The following is a 15875-nucleotide window of genomic DNA, read 5'->3' as shown; positions in this document are numbered from 1 at the left end:
TGATGAATTGACAAAGGAAATTGAATACAAGTAAAAAAATGTTTTCCACCTTAAAATGTGATCTTTAATGAGGATTATTTAATCTGTGAGTCCAGCTGATCGGCCAAAAGCAGCTTTTTAAGGATGTAACGCTCTTCAACAACTCTTGGAACAAACTGCTTGGGAATTGTACACATTTTAGGACACAAAGGAAGAAATTAGGATTATTTTTGAAACATCCTGATTTAAATAAAACTTATGTTGTCAAAAGAAAATATACTGATGTATTGAACTGAAAACTTTTTCTTTTGTAAACTGATCCCCCCCCTTCTGGTTCTGAAAGGACGTTTGATTCAGAATCGCCTTGTTTGGAAACTAAATCATCCGTTTGAATTCAACTTCAAAAATTCCAACTAATGGGATGTCTTCCAAAACACTGAGGATTAATGACCTGACTTGAGGTGACAGCTGCCTTTGAAACAGGAATAAGTAACTGTAAAGCAGTTTACCAAAGTAAAGTACAAAGAACTATTTACTGCTACAACACAATTCCTGAGTAACAAAAAGTACAGTTTTGATTGAAAACTATGGAATACAGAGACTGACATCAACACACTGGTAGAAATGAGTCCTGGATGCAGAAAAACATCAAACATAGTGGGACAAACCGACTCGGTGTAGCAAAGTTTGAGCAGCTGCTCTTTTTACATTTAATCAAGTATGGTTCAGTAAAAATGCCCTTTTTACCCCAAAGGTTCCTCAGTGAAATGGAACTCATTAGCAGCGCCCCCTTCTGCTTTATGCATATCAAACGATTTTCAGAACAAAAGCTCATTACTTATTATACTGTGCTTCAGATTTCTCTGAAGGGACTGAGTTCTTTCTAAGAACTGCATTGGTTGACTTAACCTGAACAGCGGCTTTATTTTTATGTTTTTACTTTCCTTCCTGATGGGATGAGTCAGACTTTTTTTAGTCAGAGAAGCATTAAAGTGCAGGCTGAAAGTGAAGGAGCAAACTTTAATTTAGATTTTACTGAATGTTTTTGCACATTTGAACCACTTCCTGTTTCAAATTTGCAAAAATTAACAATCCGATTTGGCCTTTAATTTAAAGCTGTCACCGTTTTCCCATTAAAGACCCACTCTGATTATCTTTTGATCTATTTTCAAAGCGTTCCTGTTGTCCTTTAGTTATGATTATGCTGTTTTAGCCAACATGATGAATAAAACCTATGTCGTTTTCTTGAAAATAGTTTCTGCCTTAGCAATTCGACCTAGTTGTGGGCGGGACCATTGGTATGGAGCGACCCCGCCCCCCTTTCCCTCCCCATAGCTTCCACTAATTTACTGCCCCTCCCTACCCCTAATCTAACATCATCCATGCAACAAAAATGGCGAGTAATATCGGCGCTATCCAGTGGATGCATCAGAATGGAGCAGAGCAGGAAGCTCGTGACCCGCCCAGTATATTTTTATGTCACAAATACGCTCCTTTTTTCAGAGGAAAACCTCTGCTTCTGATTGAGAAAGATTTGAATAAAGAGACTCAGACATGCAATCTTGAGCTTAATTTTCTATATATATATATATATTTATATGCCATCCTTCATCAGAAAAACGGCACAAGAGCATTTAAAGAAAATACCAAAAACATGATTTTCTTAAGAGTGGGTCTTTAATGATCATTTTAAATATACCTAAAACGTGCTTTTGTTATGGAAGGAAACTCAAATATTTTATTTGAGGTGAAGTTCTCAAAAACGTGCCGCTTCTGCCTGATTCTCTGCACACAATTCATTTTCAAAAACACATAATAAAGTGCTCTGATTGATCCAGCATTATCTTTTCCCCTCCTTTTAAACCCAGCTTGCTGATTCCTAAAGCTCACGCTCATCCTGACTGCAGGAGCAGATTTGGCATCTCTGCAGTGATCACCTCCTCCTCCAGTGGGGAGGCGACACTCTGCGTCTATGTTTAGATGGAACTGTTTGTCTTCAAGTTTCACAGGTGGCCCGCTTGTAAAAAGGTGCTGCCTCCGTCGTCTTCTGCGTGAAGCTGGCAGGATTTAAAGTTCATCCCGTCGGTTTTGTTCTGTTGGAAAGAAACACGGACTATGAGCAGATGATGGTAAAGGATGAGGGTCCAGTTCAGACATGAAGGAAGCTGCCTTCATTCTTTACCTTTAGCGCTGGAGGAGGAGGGCGTCTGTCTTTGTGCCGCCGTCTCCTCCTGTTTCTGGACTTTTCTTAGCAGCCCTTTAATCTCGCTGTCATATTCGACCCACTCGGGTACGATTCTTGCTGCTGCCGTCAGCTTGGGCTCCTTGGTCTTTGGGTTGTTGCACTGCAAAAAAAAAAAGCAGATAGAACACATCATCCCACCAGGACCACTTAGTCCCAACAACTCTGATTCCCCGCACTGCCTGTGTCGTACATTTGCCTTTAATCTGATTTCCAATTCTGCTAAAAGGATATTAGGCCCTTCCTTGTCTGGGTTACCAAGTGCTGACCCTCTCCACAATGAGATCCCACTTCCTATTCCAGTCTGCTGGAGCCTGTCCAGCAATTCTCTAAATTCGCTTTGCAGTTGTGTCACTGACATTAGTGTCTGGAAATATGCCTCTCGTGTTTCCACCATTGAAGCGCCAAAAACTCAACATCCAGGGAAGAAATTAGATGAATAAAAAGCAAAAAAAAGGGGATTGTAACAGCTGCTGGCCTCACCAGGTCTATAGTCTTTGCTGTTTGTTTGGAGGAGTCATCGCACCACGTTTCACACCACAGCCACTCCTGAGGGAGAGACTTAATGGCCACCTGGTGGATCATGTTGTTGGGAAGGTCCTGAAAGGGGACAAAAACATCACAAAGGGAAAGTCCCTGACCTAATCCAAAGGCGGCATGGGGGAGTGAAGTACCTGGTCCAGGTTTGACAGACTGTTTGGGTCTTGGCTCAGTGCTTGGTACTGACCGCGTAATCTGTCCCCAGCTGCAATTTTCCGAAACTTCTTTAAATCGACAACGTACAGAGCGCTGCGTAAAAATATATGAGAGAAGGTTAATGCACTGAAGCCATTTTTATTTAAATACGTGATTTTTAAACAGGTAATATCCAGGATCTTTACAAGCTTACATCCAATTGTACTGCACAGTATGTATAAGTGCAAATATGTTGATTTATGATTAAGGGTACCATATTTTTGGGGTATTAGTCGTTTTTTTTTTCTTTCATAAATGGCAACAAACACTAGAGGGCACTGTAGGTATGTGTACCGGTAATCAGTATTTGCTACTGACAGAAACTATGAAGAAGAAGCCCCGCTCAGTTTAACGCCGCTCCACAGAATTTCTCATAAGCGACACAGAAGATAAAAAATTCAACAGATTTAGTAGATTCCTCCTATGTTTTATGAAGCTAAATAAGCATCAGTGTGTTACGGTAGTGAAGCATGTGTATGTTCAGTCAATTATTGTTTTCTATTCTGTTATCATGATGAAACTTCTGTTCTTGTTCCTGTATTTTGTGAGACTTATATACGATTCTTTTCTTTTTCTGTGGCTGCTTCGACTCCGCAGCAACTTAGTCTGAAAATACTGTCATTATAATGACATCGTGTGTTTGTGGGTGTATATAACTGAAGATGAGTGGGCGTATGCATGTACTGTATTCCTTTATCATCTTTTACTTTTAAATGTATCTTTTCCAATTCATTTCTAATCGTACTTAATAACTTTGATAAATCTTTGGATAAATACATTTTTGCTTTTGTTTTTCACTTTAGTTTTGTTTGCATAACATAAACTAGTTCCAGCAAACGGCACAGAATTATCCGATATGAGTTAACTGATTGTTCTGATTCTTATCCCATCCATAAATATTTATCTGGTCGTTCTTCATCTTTGTGTCCTTTCGGGAGATTTTTTGGGCTATTATTTGTACTTTTAGGGGTGAAACTCACTCACAAAGCAAAGTGGAAAAAGTTCTGATGAAGTCAGATAAAGTAAGACAGCAGTCCAACCATCCATCAAAATGCTGATACTCACCTTAAAGGCTAACAATATTAACAATACTATTTAAATTGTGTCTTAAATGGGTTTACTTTTTAAAATTATAATAAATTCACTTTTTTTCTACCATTATCTTCCAATTATTTAAATGTATTTGGTATTTAAAAGAAATACCAACTACTCAAAGCCTGACACTTATGATCTATGTCTACATGTTCTGCATCCCGTTGCCGTGGCAACACAAGTGTATTAAACCAAAACTGCACACATCTTTAGGTTTCCCCCCTGATCTGCTATTAAGTCTGTCTTAAGTCTTTCTGGAACACCGGCACAGTAATGGAAAACCAGAAAAGGCCTTCAATCAGTCCAATTCATTTTTCCTGCACTTTGCTAAAAAAGTCATTGATGTGTTTCAAAGGGATGTCATCTGCTGTTCTAAGAAAAAAAAAATATGATTCTTTTATGGACCTGAAATATAGTGGGCTGATATTGACTGAAGTAGTTGGCACACAATGGCTCTAAATGGTATTAACGAAGTCTCAAATGAAGCATTAAGCTCCTATTTTTTATGGGCAGGCAGTCTAGAGAGGCCACCCTTGGTAAACAAAGGGTTGATAACCATCATCATGGTACCCATTATCTCTGATTGCAGTCTTAAGTTAGTCGAGCCAGAAAATGGAAAGGACTGGTTGTCTTCAACTTGTTCCATAGTACAATTCTTTGATAGGCAGAACAGAAATGTGAAGCTTTTTATCCAGATAGTACAAATTAGAAACTAAAACTGATGTTCCCCCTTTTTTAACAACCAGTATTCAACAGACCTGTTTGCTTTGTCACCTATTTAAGGTTTGGCTGGGTTTTACATTTTGGATGCAGACATAATAAAGGTATAAATCCGTCTCTGCTACAGTTTCTGTACCTGATGTGGTATTTTCGGTGTCCGAGATGTGAGGCCCAGTATCCACTTTTCCAGAAGCGATATCCTTCCATCTCTCTGCGGCTGTCACAAAACGGTGTGTAGCCATAAGGAGCACCTTCCAAGTCCAGATCCCTCAACTCCTTCAAGTCAGCTCGGACTATCTGGAAGAGATGCTCACTTTGGTGGATAATGGGGCCATTTTAAGAAAAGTGGCTCCTGCATGACCCCCTTCCCAACTCATCTGACGCTTTTTGCATAGAAATGTCAACACATTCAGTGAACTCGGGCCTTTTTTCCTGGTTAATTATAATAATTTTATGTTGGGTAATTATTTTTATTTGATTATTCATTTGTGATTTCAGGTTTGGAATAAAAACACTCAGTTGAATTTTGGAAGCCATATTTGCAAAAAAAGGTTGTTGGGTTAATCGTTTTTAAACTTTTTAGGAAAATGCCGGATTCCCCGACGTTTGTCAACTCTTTGATGTTTTCCCACTTGTTTTATGGAGCTCCTGTACGGTCCCAACTCACAAATCAAATCACACTTTAATCAAAATTAGAGTGTTTATGACCTGGCACTAAAGATTTTAGGTTAAAAAAAACACTTTTTATTGAAATACAACATTTTGACATTTACTCATTTTATCAGCTGCAGCAGATCCACTAGAGTCTTCGGTGGAAACTGTAAAGCTCCTTTTAGCCAAACGTTTTTTTTGCTCAAACGGCACTTTCTGTGAAACAGGATACTGGATGAAAGCTATATGATACGGGCATAGTGGGTCTGCTGTTTTCTAGTATGGCTCTGTGTAAATAAGTATCCCTATTCAGGAAATATATTTAATTCAATTCCAAGTTAAACTTAGAAAGAAATGTGTTTTTGTTTTCTCCACAGAAAGCCTTACGAATATATTTTTATATTTTGAACACAGCTGCAAGATTTTTTGATTCCGATTCTTTTTAAAAGTATTTAAAACGGAATTTACAAAGATAAACAGAACAACTAGATCATAAATATCAAACATAAAATAAAGAAGATTTTTTCTTTCTTTTCATTAATTTTTTTCCCTCATGTTTGAAAAAAACTGGTTTTAAGTCTTTTTATTTCACCTAAATAGTAACATCAACAAAAATTCATACAATTATTGGCAGCAGAGTAAATCTTAAAGTCCCATTTTTTAAGTTTAATTGTAAGTTGTGACAATTTGAGAGTATGGAAGCATAGTTGACTCATATTTCAAAATAAAAGTCAATACCGGGAATGTTAAATACCGTTTTCTTGATGATTTTAGTTAAGTGACAGAATGAAGAAAAAGAAAAAGCCGTTTGGCAGGGATTTTTCCTTTTATTTTAGAGTCAATGAATGCAGCTTTATTGTGAAAATATAAAAGTATGTATTGACTTTTGTTTTGAAATATGACACAAACGCTTCCATATGAGAGCCCCAGCAGTACTGGATATATAGTATTTTTACCAAAGCTTATGTGCTTTTTCTTTTTTGACCAAATAAACGTTTGTTTCATGGATCTAGTTACTGTGTTGAAAATAGTCAATTAATCGCATGTTTATTTGCTTTTTTCAGATTGCACTGATAAAATAAAGAAGGAAAAGCTAATTAATTTTTTTTCTGTGACGCCACAGTTTTTGCTCCTCACCTGGTCTGCGTCCACAAAAATGATCTTATCCACAGCCAAAGGGAAGAGGACATCCAGGAAGAGGATCTTATAACCCCAAATGATCCGCTGTTTCTCCGTCTGCTGGTGGAGCCAACGCGGCCACTTATACTGCACTAACTCATACTGGAAGCTGTACTTCTCTGCCATGTGAGAGATGGTCTCCTAACCACAGAGAGAGTAAATAATGGAGCCTTAGTAGTAAAATACGGAGTGAAAGGAGTGCTGTAAAGAACACAAACCTTGAAAGAAGGGGAAAGATAATTTTTGAGAAACCAGAACTTCACTGGCGTTTTTGTGTGCCGAAGGACAGACACCATCATTATTCTAAAAAAAGAAAAAAACAGAAGAAAATGACACGAGTGAGTGGGGCTGAGAGTCGTGCATCACGCACAGCTCCAAGGGAAAGTAACTCACCTGAGAAAACGCTCGTACAGATGACCAGAGGCCACGGAAAATATGTTTAAATCATCCTCTTTTTTCTTCTGGCCGTCATCCTTCTTTGAGCCGCCGCCTGCGATGCTGTAAATGAGGCAGTAATATGTGACATTTGTGTGGAAATAAATCCCAACGGAGCTAAAAAGCTGCCTGTTAGGAAGCTGGTAAAAGTTTTTTTTTTTTTTAGGCAAACATAGCATGCAGCACTGCACAAGCAGCAGCGCTCACTTTAAATCAAATCACAATAATGGAGGTGGAAATGATGTGAAAATCAACTCGGAGACTGCGAGGTGATTTAGCATTTTACCTCCTGCTGACAGACATCTGCATAGCTGGATAACAGCGTGAGAAGCGACACTGCAAACATTTCGACGGGTTGTAAGGCTTACACGGTTAATGGACTTAAAAACAGGCTAGATTAATCTCAAATCAATGCATACTTAAAGGGGTTTATGTGAGAAAACCATGTTTTTGCCATTAGAGCCTAAATTTAACTAAATCTGCACCTTATTTTAATTGGTTTTGTTGTATTTTAGCAGCTTTAGACTGTTGAAAATCAGTGACAAATCTAATAAATCCACTATGGAGCTCTGTTTTAAATTAAGTTGTGGTTCAGATAAACCAATGTTCTACTTTGAGAGTTACAAAACAAACGGCTATTTGGGTATTTACAAATTTGAAAGCATTTTTTGTTTTTTAAAGTAAAAATTTGAACCATTGAAATGTAACGTCTCCGACTTTTCGAGCATTCGTGAGTACCAAACACCTGTTACCATGGTAACCCAATGCTCAAGCAAGAGGTAGCAAAATGACTCTGGAGTGATTAAAAAGAAAGGAGCTACATTTACATACGTGTACATTTATATTTGCAGTAGTGAGCAATCAGTTAAACTCATAAATAATGCATCAGAAGTTGTTTTCCTTGAGTCGTTTTTTTGCAGCACAAATTAGCCGCCGGCAGGTTTTTGAATGTGAAGACGGTGACTTTTGTGAGTCTGCGGCATTAAAAGAGCCTCGGAGGTATTCTCTCCACCCTGTAACTTTGAAGGGGCAAATATTTAAATTGGCATTAAATAATAAGCTTTGTTGTTCAGTTTTATGGCACAGTTACCATAAAAAAGAGAATTTGGAGCGTGTGGCCATGGCCTTACTGATATTAAAAGACGATTAAAAGGTAAAAGGCTGCCGCAGCCGGATGATTCACTGCACATTTAGCAGACAGATATGGGGACTTGTGCTGTAGGGCAGATGTGTCTGCAGTCAAACTGCGTATCCTTGTGTGTAACAGACTGCTGATGAGGGGAAGAATATCTCTCACACGCTCAATCACAAGCACAGCGTCAGCCTTCAGCTGCAAGGAGGAACCGGGATAAATGATGGGAGGTGAAGACAAGATTTCTCCCCAAAAGAGTTTAGCCTGGTTTTTTCTCTCCCTTTGCAGCTTTTACCACTCAAAAAAAGTCATCAAACCGTGTTTTTGCACAGGCGGACTTTGCCTCCCATGGCTGAGCAGTTGGATTGTGGGAAGTATCAACACACCAGAGGAATCTGGGAAAGTCGACTGCCAGGGATGACTAAGCCTGCCATTATAAATGGCCTTTTGAGCAACAATGGGGTCCCCAATAGGAAATGAGCTTTACAGAGTTAGGTTAGAGCCGATTTTAGCCCAATCATCCGAGATAATCTGGACGTCAGGAAGGACCCGCAGAGCTGAGGCTTAATCCTAGAGATGACTCCCAGCTTCGTCTCTGTGGGCTGAACAGGATCGCCATCTGGTTTTCATTCAAGCATTCCCACAATGTAAAGCATGCACAGAAACAACATTCCCTATTCCACTTCCTGTAAAGCAGCACTTTTATTCTGCATGCTTTATCCTAACCAGTCTTTGTCCTTCTGTATGTACACTGGGGCAAAAAAGTATGTAGTTGGCCACCAATTGTGCAAGTTCTCCCACTTAAGAAGACGATACAGGTCTGTCATTTTCATAGGTAAACCTCAACTATGAGAGACAAAATGAGAAAAAAAAATCTAGAAAGTCACATCGTCTGAATTTTAAAGAATTTATTTGTAAATTATGGTGGAAAACAAGTATGGTATTCGGTCAATAACAAAAGTTCAACTCAGTACTTTGTTAAATACCCTTTGCTGCTAAAAGTTTTTCTGTAAGTCTTCACCAGGGGCCTCATTTATAAACGTTGCGTACGCACAAAAGAAGGCGTACGCCACTCTCTACGCAATAGTTGAGATTTATAAAAAGCAAACTTGACGGGAAAATGTGCGGTCCTTCACGCAAGCTCTGACCCAGGCGTACGCACAAAAACAGGTGAAATGAGAAACGGCGACACCGTCGGCAGATGGAAGAAACACGTGAAAGTGAAAATGACAATACTGCCTCTCAGAAATAACATGAAGACTTCACAAAGCAAGACTTACAATTAACAGCCTACACAAACACCCGTTGGACCGATCAGCAGTGAAACAAACAAAAAAATCAAACGAAAATTACAACAGAAATTCAAATGAACACATATTTGCAAAAAGAAAAGTGAAATATGTTCTGCAATATTGGCATGTTGTGCAATTCATCCTCATAAATAATATATTTAACAGAACGAAATAATGTACAAAACTGACATTCCCGTCAATGTGTCCGTCTGGCGGAGCAGATATAGGTGCAATTAGACAGACAGATGGATAGATAGAGAGAGATGCATTAATTGTCCACTAGGGAACGTTGTTTTCATAGTAAAACATTTCTTCATAAGCTACGGAATTATGGTATTCATACATATGCCTTTAGTTTGATTTATTTTTGATGAAACAATGTATGGCGTATGTCTCGACCATTCAGAAAGCAACAAGAAATTACATTTGCGCTGAACAATTTCCCATTTCCACGTCGATTATTACCGACATCTGCAGCTTGTCAGATGTAATTAAATGGAGGGAAATAAAATGCCCCATCACAATGCGTAATGACGCACAATGGCTGATCTTGCGCTCTTAGAAGATGTGGCAAATGGGAGAATTCGGAGTGAACGCATCTTTAGACAGCAAGGAGACTTGTTGGCAAACGAGGACGACTGGCTTATGAGCCGGTTCCGACTTCCTCTGCGGGCTTTTGGGGGTGTGTCACCCGGTGCATCTGGCGCGTCGGTGTCCCCCTGCGCCTCAGTCACCACTCCACTTAAAAGGGATTCCACAATTATTGCCGCCAGTCTCTCATCAGGAGGGGTCAGCTCCGGTGTCCCCCCCCCCCCACGTGTGTGTGTGTGGGGGGGGGGGTGTTCAGCGCTAGACGTTTTTTTGCCTTTACTTTGATGTCCGACCACGGTCCGAGGTTGTGAGGCTGCAGCATTTACAGCATCTGCCGCCGTCTGCCACTCACGTGCCTTTTTGGCATTAGTAATGCCACACTGTGCCCTCCAAACAACATTATTCTCCTCTTTTCCACCTCACCAACGATAACTTCTACTTCACATTGAGTGAAGTTACGTTTTTTTGATTTTCTCTCCGTGTTTGGCATGGTTTCGCAATCACTGAATATTCATTTGTGGGCGTTTCACGGACTATTTATGGGCAACTATAGGCGTGTCATGAGGCCGCAAAAGCTGCGCAGCATTTAGAATTGGTTGTGATTTATTAAGAGAAAGATGCGTAGGATGTGCGTGCGCACGGTTTTATAACTCCGAATATTTCTGTGCGTACGCACATCCTATGTTTCATCCGTACGCCACTTCTGACGCAAATCCTACGCAAAGTTTTATAAATGAGGCCCCAGGTCTTGCACAATTGGTGGCTGACCAAATACCTTTTTGCCCCACTGTAAGTTACGCAGACTCAGTAGATCAGTGAGTTCAACTGTAATCTTCCTTTAGCTTTCTGCTTTGCATGTTCTTACTCGAGCCTAAAGAGAAAAGTCCCTCCCTGCTGTGTATTTTGTGCTAATACATCAAATAAACTTTGTGTCAAGTTTGCTTCTTTATCAAAGCAAGAACTAGAAAAGTTGCTTTACGTTTTAACTGGTGCTGTTTTTTTTCTCTCCAGATGATTGTAGGGGTAGATTTTATACCTTTAGTCTTAAACTGTTTATTTTTTAGTGTGATTATGGACTCCAATGAAACAGTTTTCCATATATTCCCATCAGGCTTTGACACCACCTGCAGAGCTGCTGCGATTCTAAAAGTGATCATCAAAGTAAACAGATGGACTCACAATCTTCACAGGATTAACAAGTGCAGCAACTGAAAGTGACAATAAAAACAGTGCATGTAATGATCATGAACAGCACGTCACGTGGCTTCCAGCAAAAACGGCCTACCTTCTCTTAAAAGCGCTCCAAACACTTCACACAGCAAGCATTGAGTGGGGAGACAGGATCACACGGTTAGGAGGAGCTGGGGGGGGGGACACTCGTTTGCACACACGTACCTACAGAAGCACATATTTTTCGCGAGGCTAGATCTTACAGCGTAATACTGAAGTCTTGATCCAGGAGTGGAGTAAGATCTCCTGCAAACCGTAATGAACGTTTGGCACACGCACGCTGCGTCAGCGACGCACGTCAATCAAAGAACATCCTGTCTGTTGGTTGAATGGAGGATTTTTAAAGCTCTAAGCCTGAACTATTACCCACCTTACTAGAGAGTCCCAGATTCCTTTGCCTTCGGTAGTTTCAGTCAAAAGATCCTCACCAATTTTCTCCGCCTTCTTCTGCACCTGTATGAATAAATCACATCGGTGTTTATTAAAGATCCTCCATCATGATCTGAGATACCGATCAAGGAAAAAAACCCAGTCGATTATCCACTGATGACGTAACATCCGATAAGTAGTACGTTTGAAAAACCTGCTCACCCGAACTTTGATGATTTTACTGTGGAAACTGTTCAGCACGACTATGACGTCCCCCGCATCCGCCGGGGAGTCGGTTCCATCGTGTCTAAAGAAGACGACAAAAGAAAAAACTGTTTTACACTACATTCAATATAAACTTTGAAGATGAATTTAAAAACAAAATCAATATAAAGTCACAACAAGTACATTGGAACTTTAATTAAACCAACAAGTTCTGTTGGGTTTTCAAGCATCAAAAAGCAATTTTTTTTGGTTTTGTTTTTTTAATTGAAAATTAGAAATCTAAATGGATTCCTTAGGTAGATCTGGAAAATCTAAAACCATCTATAACTTCTGTTCCCCATTAAGCTTCCACATAACTTTCCCTCAATAGATGGGTCCAGGCCAACCCTGCTCTCCCCCTATACCAGGACTCATTGTTGCAATTTTGCAGCATCCTCTTTCTCAGCTAAAACCTCATGGCAGTTTGTCCACCCTTGTGAATTCTGAGTGACCTTTTTTTGAGAAAACAATCCGACCCTCTGCACCACTAGTTTCTGCTGTCCTAACAAAAACAATCTATGGCCAAACATCTCCGGTCAATTGTCAGGGAGGTCGGTTTATACTTCAGGGGGATTTCTCCCCGGATTTCTTCATGGCTGCTCGGAAACACCTGGCACAACAACTGGAATATCATTTTATTCATTTAATCTCATGGAATCAATGGATTGTCTGAATAAACAGAAAAAGAACATACCACTGCGTCAGCCAGAGACACATGGGTTAGTCAAAGGCTAATCGTTTTCACAGGAGACAACACTCAGAAGAAAAAGAACAGAACGGTATTGATCCCACAACCATGAAATTCAATCTATTTCCATTTTTCAAAACCATTTTCATGATTGTATTAACAAAACAGATGATTGCCCACACATTTTCAATGACAGACTTTCCTCTGAACACGAGCATCAGTCAGCAATCGCTGCATCTGTTAGTCAACAAGCTGGACTTTAACACTTAGCTATGGTTTTAAATGTTTTTTTTTTACATGTCGTATAAATAAATTGCCAAAACACAAAGACGGGGGGAAAATGGTACAGGAGTTATCAGAGTTCAGTTCTAAATAAAGCTCCTATCGTCTGTTTTTGTCCATAGAAACCTGCCTTCAAATGTAGATTAAAATAAATCCCCGTTTTCATTCTAAAATAGTTTTCTCCACTGTCCACACTTTCAGACAGTTGCCATGACGGTATTTCCTAACATACTTGTGTTTGAACCTTAACAGCAGTAGAGGGGGCCCTCTGGAGACTCTGGGGTCTGAAATAGTGTCTGAGTTTGATCATTTCCCCCCAGAGGCTTTTGGGGTGTTTTGCATCTTCTTAACGCTGATACTAAATGTCTTGGAGCTGCTCTCTTCTACCACTTTACGAATCCGTTCTTCAATCTGTCGGTTTTTTTCCCTTTTCCTAAAGATGCATGTAGTATTTGTTCATTTCTTCTGTCCAGTCATGATCGTTTGAATGAATTTGCACCTCTGATTCGGCACTTTTGGCTACATTTCACCAGACGTCATTCAATCCATTTTTAGGCTTCTTGTTTGGTTTAAACCGCCTTATTTGTCCTGTTAGGATGTTTTATTTGTCCTTTCTTTTTCTCTGTCGTGTTTTGTTATATGTGTTGTTAGTCTGAGTTTTATGTACTGCATTTTGTTTTAAACTTTGAATGGAACTTTGAAAAGAATCCCAAAGTAGTTGAATTAATAAAACTTAAATATTTGCATCCCAAACAGCATTATCTTTCTTTTTTTTTACCTAAAAGCAATTCTAAACGTTATTGGTAACGTGCATCATAATCTTTGATATCCATATACTATAATTATATCCTTTTTCCCCCTTATTTTCAAGTTGAGTTACAAAAGTTTGACTGCTATAAGGCATTAATGACTAATTTGATTATAATTTTCAGGAAATAAAGCGAAAATGACCAATCGAGGATCAACAACAACACAAATGCTGTAAAAATGGACAGAAAAATAAAAAATGACAATTTCTGTTCAACTAAAGCCTAAAACACATTTTGAGTGACTACACTGTGTAAACATATTTACAGTAAGTTTTCAATTCACCATCTGAGTGTAGATGAACTTCCTGCGTTAGATTGATGAAGAAGCTTTCAGTGTAATTAGTGGAGAAAACCAAACACTATAGGCTGCACTCATGAAGAAGACACAAGCCTGTGCTGGATAGAGTGACGGACTGTGAGAGCACACACTTTAGAATGGAAACTTGGTTGGCTGCCAGTGTCGCAACCCAGCCATATTCATTACACTCCATCATCATCAGGAATCGCCATGCCATTATTTCGCCCAGCGCCACTTCCCAGCCGGCCAGAGCGCGGTTAGATTTAATGAGGGAGTCTGTATGGTATTGATCGCGTAACGCATCCTTTCAAAGTGATTGTTTTAGGGCCGGTGCGTCCCTGGAAGTCCCGGATTTCAGCGGGCAGTCTGAAGTGTCTGTCGGCGAAACGCAGAGGAACAAGCTTGAGGCAGAAAATAGTTTTTGGACTGTGATGCACTGCAAGCATTTACAACAACAAACGCTTACTAAAGGCAAAAACATCTAACCTTAAGACTAAGATAAATGCCCCTCTTAAGTGTACCCAAAGTGGCGATCCCCCTTATGTTTTAGTGCTACTTGTGTTTGCCCCCTCTACTGCTGCCAGTGCAAATCAGCCCTTTAGGGCTTGTGCTAGAAAGCACCAGAGATCAATCTGAATCCTTGCACTGAGAAGAGGCAACCGGCCGTCTCATTCATCGCTGTCAAGGAGAAGGCGCTGCAGCAGCACAGGCACCAAGAGAAAAACGCCACGCTCTGGGACTGGAAAGCACAGAGGCTCCTACTAGGCTCTGATCGGCCACCTAACCAGAGCAGAGCACCGCTAACCACAAGAATAATGACGCTGCCAAGGTGAAAAATGACATCACCTCTTAGCTTCACCTGGAGTATTGGAGGATAAATTTCACTTGTCTGATATGATTCCAGGGGAACCCAAGGCTGCATGTGTCCCAAATCCGATGTTGGGGTAGCCAGAAAAGAAGATATCTGTGATTGTAGGAGCATCTTCTACCTTGCTCTGACCCACAATGCATAATCCATATAGTCTATTACTTAAATAAATAATTTATAATTGAAATAATGAAAAAGTGTAACTTTTTTTCACCCAGCACAACTAATTAGGGTTCCAGCATGTCTAGCCAAAAACTGTCAGCATGTTTTTTGAGCGACTTCTGTTTTTAATCTACTCAACCAAAAAAAACAAACACCTGCATTATGAGGAAGGAGCCGAGGCAGTCGATACAGCCTGTATCATCATTCCACTGTTTTTTCTTTAATGGAAATCCTTTCCGCTTACCCCCCCCGCCTTTATACTCAGCAGAACTACCTGCACTCAACAAAACCTTCTGTTGCCACAGTGTCAGCAGCTCTCCATGTTACCATAGTGACAGGTTTCATCAGAGGCTCAATAAGTCCACAGCATCATTATCTTTACTACGTTTTTGTTTCATATACTGCTATTAGCGAAGGAAATGATGGACTTAGATACTCACGTGAGAATCTGATAGATTTCTTCGGATCTCCCTTTGCGTAATCTTAAAATCCAGGCACCGGGATTGGCTTTCAGCTGGAAATAACCCTGTTGGAAGTGGACAGAATTAAGCATGACAAACCTCAAACTCTCTGCACCGACGTGAACATCTCAGGTGCATCAAACTGCAGTTTATGCCTTAGTCACAACTGCCCTCATGGGTGGATTCGGGCTGTCTGCGGGCAAAAAATGGGCAAACCTGAACTAAGCACACAGGTCGCCCACACAAAATTTTATGATCGTAGACCACTCAGTGATCCCGTACGGCGAATTTCTAATGAAGTCATCCTGCGCTGCAGAAAATATGTCTTAAAAAATAACACAGGCTTTTGGATTTTTGCTAAATTTTTAATAATTGGACCAAAAAAACTGCTGGGAA

The 15875-nt window shown here is 40.0% G+C and overlaps 1 protein-coding gene across 5 annotated transcripts in view; it reads right to left on the bottom strand.

The window, feature by feature from the left end:
• Positions 1-41: 41 nt before the first annotated feature.
• The window catches only part of uggt2 (UDP-glucose glycoprotein glucosyltransferase 2), a 50305-nt gene continuing 34471 nt past the window's right edge, over positions 42-15875 (bottom strand). For 2 of the 5 annotated variants that reach the window (XM_020712947.3, XM_020712948.3), the window contains exons 29-40: positions 15459-15544; positions 11870-11954; positions 11649-11731; positions 11444-11524; positions 6992-7096; positions 6817-6901; positions 6557-6739; positions 4905-5065; positions 2896-3010; positions 2705-2821; positions 2162-2324; positions 42-2072 (exon numbers count right to left, since the gene is read on the bottom strand). In XM_020712947.3, coding sequence (XP_020568606.1) covers positions 2047-2072; positions 2162-2324; positions 2705-2821; positions 2896-3010; positions 4905-5065; positions 6557-6739; positions 6817-6901; positions 6992-7096; positions 11444-11524; positions 11649-11731; positions 11870-11954; positions 15459-15544 — 1290 coding nt within the window. In that variant the 3' untranslated portion in view covers positions 42-2046. Of the gene's footprint in view, positions 2073-2161; positions 2325-2704; positions 2822-2895; positions 3011-4904; positions 5066-6556; positions 6740-6816; positions 6902-6991; positions 7097-11333; positions 11358-11443; positions 11525-11648; positions 11732-11869; positions 11955-15458; positions 15545-15875 lie in introns of all 5 variants that reach the window. The other 3 variants (XM_011489837.4, XM_078939753.1, XM_011489835.4) reach the window with 2 other exon arrangements.

This window comes from Oryzias latipes, chromosome 21 (genome assembly GCF_053564925.1).
Source record: "Oryzias latipes strain Hd-rR chromosome 21, Olatipes_Hd-rR_3.1".
In the NCBI taxonomy this organism is placed as follows: domain Eukaryota; kingdom Metazoa; phylum Chordata; class Actinopteri; order Beloniformes; family Adrianichthyidae; genus Oryzias; species Oryzias latipes.
The sequence above is the reverse complement of the archived record's forward strand: the minus strand, read 5'-3'. Positions and strand labels throughout refer to the sequence as shown.